The 6,449-nt window shown below is 50.6% G+C and overlaps 1 protein-coding gene across 1 annotated transcript in view; it reads right to left on the reverse strand.

Annotated features, from left to right (window-relative positions):
• Nucleotides 1-1,326, reverse strand: part of CTDSPL (CTD small phosphatase like) — a 134,119-nt gene extending 132,793 nt beyond the window's left edge. The window contains exon 1 of the mRNA XM_049766457.1: nucleotides 1,239-1,326. Within this exon, the coding sequence (XP_049622414.1) occupies nucleotides 1,239-1,314 (76 nt within the window). The 5' untranslated portion in view covers nucleotides 1,315-1,326. The remainder of the gene's footprint in view (nucleotides 1-1,238) is intronic.
• Nucleotides 1,327-6,449: the final 5,123 nt, after the last annotated feature.

Here is a 6,449-nt window from a genome sequence, read left to right on the forward strand (position 1 = left end):
AATTTTACTTAAAATAAAACAAATCTGCGTATTTGCCTTTTTTTTTTTTTCGGGTCTCCAGAAGCACAAAATGGGTGTCAACTCTGCTACCTGAGGATCCCTCTGGGGGCTTACTGCTATTTTACTCCTAAAGCCTGCCGGGGTTCCCACATGGGAAATTGCACTGGCATGTGCCTCCCACCCACTTCTTCTTCAGCCTGGCTGAGCTCTCCTGGCAGAGTCCAGGTGAAAACACATGGAAAGAAGTCTGAGGGTTCCCGCATTGAGCTGTGACACATACAGGGGAGGGAGAGGGAGAGAAAGGGAGAGAGAGGGAGAGAGAGGGAGAGAGAGAGAGAGAGAGAGAGAGAGAGAGAGAGAGAGAGAGAGAGAGAGAGAGAGAGAGAGAGAGAGAGAGAGAGAGAGAGAGAGAGAGAGGAGGGAGAGGAGAGAGAGAGAGAGAGAGAGAGAGAGAGAGAGAGAGAGAGAGAGAGAGAGAGAGAGAGAGAGAGAGAGAGAGAGAGAGAGAGGCTGGGGTCAGTTGTCAGAGCAAGTAGAAGCCAGCTTCCTTGGCCTCTCTAGACAGTCTGTCCAAGCCTCAGGGTCAGCAAGCAGGACACTTGAGGGGTAAAGAAGGGGTGGGAGCAGGCCTAGGTAGGGCCCAGGTGGGGCTCATGTCAGGGCTGGGTTCGACCCCCAGCGTTCCTTATGTGCCACCCAGCCCGGCCAGGAGTGGGTCTTGAGTGCAGAGCCAGGAGTCACCCTGAGCACTGCCAGGAGAGCCCGAAAGTGGACTCCAGAGGGGAGAGGGGCGGCCCCAAGACTCCTCAGAGGGGGGCCTGTGGTCAGCAAAGACAAGCCAGAGGGGGGACAGGAGGCATGACAGGTGGAGGCAGGCGGGGAAGCCAAGCTAGCCAGCTGCTGGGGGAAAGCCACAGCTGGAAGACACACCTGAGTGAGTGAGTGAGTGAGTGATCGCGGGGTCACACGCAACGGGGCACACGCGGGACCCCTCTTCTGCACGCACGAGCACCCCCGACAGTCCTCCCTCCCTCCCTCCCTCCCGGGCCTCAGTTTCCCCTTCCCGGGGTCTCCGCACACACGCCCCGGCACCCCGATCTCCCGCGCTTGCACCCCGGGCCGCCGCCCCGGGACCCCCAGGGCATGCGCGTGCAAGTGCGCGCGTGCAAGCGCGTGTGCACGGGTGTGCACGAGTGTGCACGGGCGTGCACGGGCGTGCGCGCGCGCGCGCCGCCTACCTTTGTCGCCCGCGGCCGCGCGGGCCTCGTCGTCCTTGGGGTTGGCCACCTGCGTGATGATGGCCGGGCCGTCCATGCCGCATGGGCGCGCGGGGCGAGGCGGGCGGGCGGCCCGGGCCCGCGCTCGCGCTCGCGCTGCCGGGCTGCGCTGCGCTGCGCTGGGCTGGGCCGGAGCGGCCGCCGCCGAGCCACCGGGATCCGACGGCCCCGAGCCGAGCCGAGCCGAGCCGAGCCGAGCCGAGCCGAGCCGAGCCGAGCCGAGCCGAGCCGAGCCGAGCCGTGCCGAACGGAGCCGAGCCGACGAGCCGAGCCGAGCCGAACGGAGCCGAGTCGAGCCGAGCCGACAAGCCGAGCCGAGCCGAGCCGAGCCGAGTCGAGCCGAGTCGAGCCGAGTCGAGCCGAGTCGAGCGAGCCGACAAGCCGAGCCGACGAGCCGAGCCGACCCGACCCGAGCCGATCCGAGCCGACGAGCCGAGCCGAGCCGAGCCGGGGGCGGGCTCGCGCGCGCTCTCCGCCAATCGGAGGCGCCGGGCGGCTCTCCGGGGCGGGGCCAGGTGCGCTGCGAAGTCTTCCCGGGGCGGCTGCGCGCGCACTTCCTGCAGGTCTGCGGGCGCGTCGTGGCTGCCTGCAGGTGCGCTGTCCCTCCGGAGTCCATTCCCCCATCGCTGCCAATCTGCTCCTTTCTCTCTTTCCAAGGACGATTCTGGAAGCGCCCGCGATCAAGAAATGGCCAGGACTGCAGGGTTCTAGGTGCTCCAGGCTCCAGGGCTCTCTCACACTTGTTTTGTTTTGTTTTAGTTGTTTGGGTCCCACCTCCCAATGTTCAAGGCTTACTACTGACTTTGCACCCCAGGATCACCCCGGCTTTGCCTCCTGCGGCCCGCAGGGAAATGGAGTTTGAGACCCCTGTCTAGACTCTAGCAGGGGTCCTCCAACTTTTTCAACAGGGGGCCAGTTCACTGTCCCTCAGCCCATTGGAGGGTCTGACTCTAGTAACAACAAAACTTAGGAACCAATTCTTATGCACACTGCATAGATCTTATTTTGCAATGAAGAAACAAAACATACAAATGCAATATTTGGCCCGCGGGCCATAGTTTGAGGACCACTGCTTGAAAGGGGCCATAAGATCATAGCATCTTAGGAGTCAGCTCTCACAGGGGTCCTCAGACTTTTTCAACAGGGGGCCAGTTCACTGTCCCTCAGACCATTGGAGGGTCTGACTCTAGTAACAACAAAACTTAGGAACCAATTCTTATGCACACTGCATAGATCTTATTTTGCAATGAAGAAACAAAACATACAAATGCAATATTTGGCCCGCGGGCCATAGTTTGAGGACCACTGCTTGAAAGGGGCCATAAGATCATAGCATCTTAGGAGTCAGCTCTCACAGGGGTCCTCAGACTTTTTCAACAGGGGGCCAGTTCACTGTCCCTCAGACCATTGGAGGGTCTGACTCTAGTAACAACAAAACTTAGGAACCAATTCTTATGCACACTGCATAGATCTTATTTTGCAATGAAGAAACAAAACATACAAATGCAATATTTGGCCCGCGGGCCATAGTTTGAGGACCACTGCTTGAAAGGGGCCATAAGATCATAGCATCTTAGGAGTCAGCTCTCACAGGGGTCCTCAGACTTTTTCAACAGGGGGCCAGTTCACTGTCCCTCAGACCATTGGAGGGTCTGACTCTAGTAACAACAAAACTTAGGAACCAATTCTTATGCACACTGCATAGATCTTATTTTGCAATGAAGAAACAAAACATACAAATGCAATATTTGGCCCGCGGGCCATAGTTTGAGGACCACTGCTTGAAAGGGGCCATAAGATCACAGCATCTTAGGAGTCAGCTCTCACAGGGGTCCTCCAACTTTTTCAACAGGGGGCCAGTTCACTGTCCCTCAGACCATTGGAGGGTCTGACTCTAGTATAAACAAAACTTATGGACGAATTCTTATGCACACTGCATACATCTTATTTTGCAATGAAGAAACAAAACAGATACAAATACAATATGTGGCCCGCGGGCCATAGTTTGAGGACCACTGCGTGCTCTTGGGGACCCTCGACACAACCCAGGATCAGGCGCCTGGAGCCCAGAAGGACACTATTCTATTGTAGTATTTCTTTTATTGATTTGACTTTTGTGTGTTGCTTTTTTATTCTGTTTAATTTTTTATTTTATGAAGACAAAGATGCAAAGAAAGAGGGCAAGGACAAGTTACAGTTGGAAAGACGATCACCCATAAGCAGAATTCTCAGAAGAAACCCCCTTGCTGACGCCTTAATATTTATTTTATTTTATTTTTTGATTTTGGGTCACAGCCGGCAGTGCTCAGGGGCTCCTCCTGGCTCTGCACTCAGAACTTTCTCCTGGCAATCTTCGGGACCATATGGGACTCGGGGATTCAAACCACTGTCCTTCTGCATGCAAGGCAAATGCCCTACCGCTGTGCTATCTTTCCGGCTTTTTATTTTATTTCTAATTAAAAAGTGAAAGAGTGGCTCTTAGATGACTAAAAATCGATGAAAAAGTCCTTGTGACAGGGCTGTGGAGAGATAGGGCTCGCCTTGCACTCTGCAAACTAGACTAGGTTTTTGATCTCCATCATCGTATCTGGTCCCCCCTGAACACTGCCAGCACAGAACCTGGAACAATACCTGGCCAGGCACAGCAGAGTGTGAATGGAGCCCCCAAACAACAAAAGAGCCCTTGTTAGATAAGTTTGTGGGTGTTTGGTTCCCAAATTTACTTCAATCCAGGATCTCAGATGTCATCCTGGCTCTGTTGAGTGGTGGGCTCTGGTGTAGGGTTCCCTGGAGGTGTTTTCACTTGTGGTTCAGGAGCTGCCCTTTCAAGAGTACCTTGGGACAACTGAGCCATGATATGGGAGGGAAGAAGATCCAGGGTGAATGGCCCCAAACCTCAGAGCTTCCCAAGACAGAACAGATAGTTTCAAGTCCAGTGACACTGAAGATGGGAAGGATCCTTGGTCCCTATGTAGAATCTTCAGATTTATTATGAAGCTGGCCAATTAAATCTTTTTCGTATTTAACCATAAAAGAAAGGATTCTGAGGAGTCAAGGGTGAAGACATGGCTGTGTAGGACAAACAACAGGGTCCTCAACAACTGTACCACAAGCTCAGAAGCCCTGTTACAGCTGAATGAAGCGTCCTTCTATCCAGGTGGGTGTGATGGCAGCATTTGAACGCTCTGATTCAAGTACCTGAAGCCTGGGTTGATTTAGGGAGGGGACCTCAGGAGACTGCCCACTTGGCCAAGGCAGGGAAGGCGCTCAGAGCACTGGGATCTGGAGGCCAAAGGAAATTATTTCCGTATTTAAGGTTTCTCCTGTTGACTGTCATACTGACTCCCCATGACTCCTCCCCCTCCCCAGTAATCATCTTTATTTTTTTTAAAGCTACATTATCCAAGCTGTCATCTTCCTGATACCACCTCCTCTCTCAACACTACCACCCCTGAGGGGGGGCTTTTATTTTTGGGGGGACAGGCCTAGCAGTGCCCTGAGTGGCTATTGGCGTAGGGTGTTTTGGTGACACTTGACGTGGTATTGAGCCCTTATAGGTGCTCACCCCACCTGAGCTACTCAGCTTCATCCCCTTGTCTTTATCTCAGATACAAATCATCTTTCTATCCATATTCAGTTCATTTAAAGTTTCATAACTTGCCACTGATAAGGTCAGGAATTCCACACGCACTCCTCTAATGACTCCAAGAGGCAGAGTCCATGCAAAAGCAAGGTTTTTTTTTGTTTTTGTTTTTTTTTAATACAAGCATGCAGGGGCCCTCCCAGAGGATGAGAGAGCCCCAAACCAGATTTATCAAGCCTTTATATAGCTTTCAGACAGTGGAAAATGACAGTAGGGTGGTCCATTTGACATTTGCTCAGTTACATTTTTGCAAAATTTAGATAACCACAAGTCACAAGGTTTGGTCAAGGGATTTTGGTCAAGGAATTTTTTCTTGGGATTTAGGTAGGGGTGGGGTTCAAGGCATTAAGGGCGAATCCTCAGGAAGCTGCAGAGAAAAATTATTTTATTTCTTTTACCTTTCACCACAGAGAGCAGTGAGTGCAGTTAGAGAAATAACTACACTAACAATTATCATGACAATGGTAATGAGTGGAGAAATACAATGCCTGTCTCGAATACAGGCAGGGGTTGGGGAAAGAGGGAGATGGGGGACATTGGTGGTAGGATGGTTGACCTGGTGAAGGGAGGATATTCTTTTTTATGACTGAAACCCAACTACAAACATGTTTGTAATCATTGTGTTTAAATAAAGATATTATTATTAAAAATCAATGAAGTTTTAGTATATTTTTTATTTCATAGCTATTAATAGAAATCACCCAAACTAGGTCATTAAATTCAAGTCTCCATTGTTTTTTGCCCTTGCTTATATGTTGACATAATTTTCATTTATTAAACATGGTTGAAATGTAAGATGAGCATTTTTCCATGATGACTAACAATGATAACTATCACTAAAATACATAATTCATCATCCAGCAAATCTTAAGTTTTGTAACCTAATTTCTTGTAAAGAACAGTTTTTTACTCAGAATTATTTATTTATTTTTGTTTGTTTTTTTTTTTTTGTTTTTGGGTCACACCCGGCGGTGCTCAGGGGTTACTCCTGGCTGTCTGCTCAGAAATAGCTCCTGGCAGGCATGGGGGACCATATGGGACACCGGGATTCGAACCAACCACCTTTGGTCCTGGATCGGCTGCTTGCAAGGCAAACGCCGCTGTGCTATCTCTCCGGGCCGTGAATTATTTTTTATAATATCTTTATTTAAGCTCCAGGATTACAAACATGATTGTAGTAGGGTTTCAGTCAGAAACAGAACACCCCCCTTCATAGTGCAACATTCCCACCATTAATGCCCCCAACTCCCTCCTCGCCCACCCCCTGCCTGTCTTTGAGACAAGCATTCTACTCCTCTCACTTATTAACATTGTCATGGCAGTTGTTAATGTAGTGATTTCTCTAGCTGCACTCACCACTCTTTGTGGTGAGCTTCGTATAGTGAGCTGGTCCTTCCAGCCCTCATCTCTATTGTCTCTGGGCATTATTGCAAGAATGTCTTTTATTTTCCTTACGCATAGATGAATGAGACTATTCTGTGTATATCTCTCTTCCTCTGACTTATTTCACTCAACATGATAGTTTCCAT

This window comes from Suncus etruscus, chromosome 20, assembly GCF_024139225.1.
Source record: "Suncus etruscus isolate mSunEtr1 chromosome 20, mSunEtr1.pri.cur, whole genome shotgun sequence".
Taxonomy (NCBI): Eukaryota; Metazoa; Chordata; class Mammalia; order Eulipotyphla; family Soricidae; genus Suncus; species Suncus etruscus.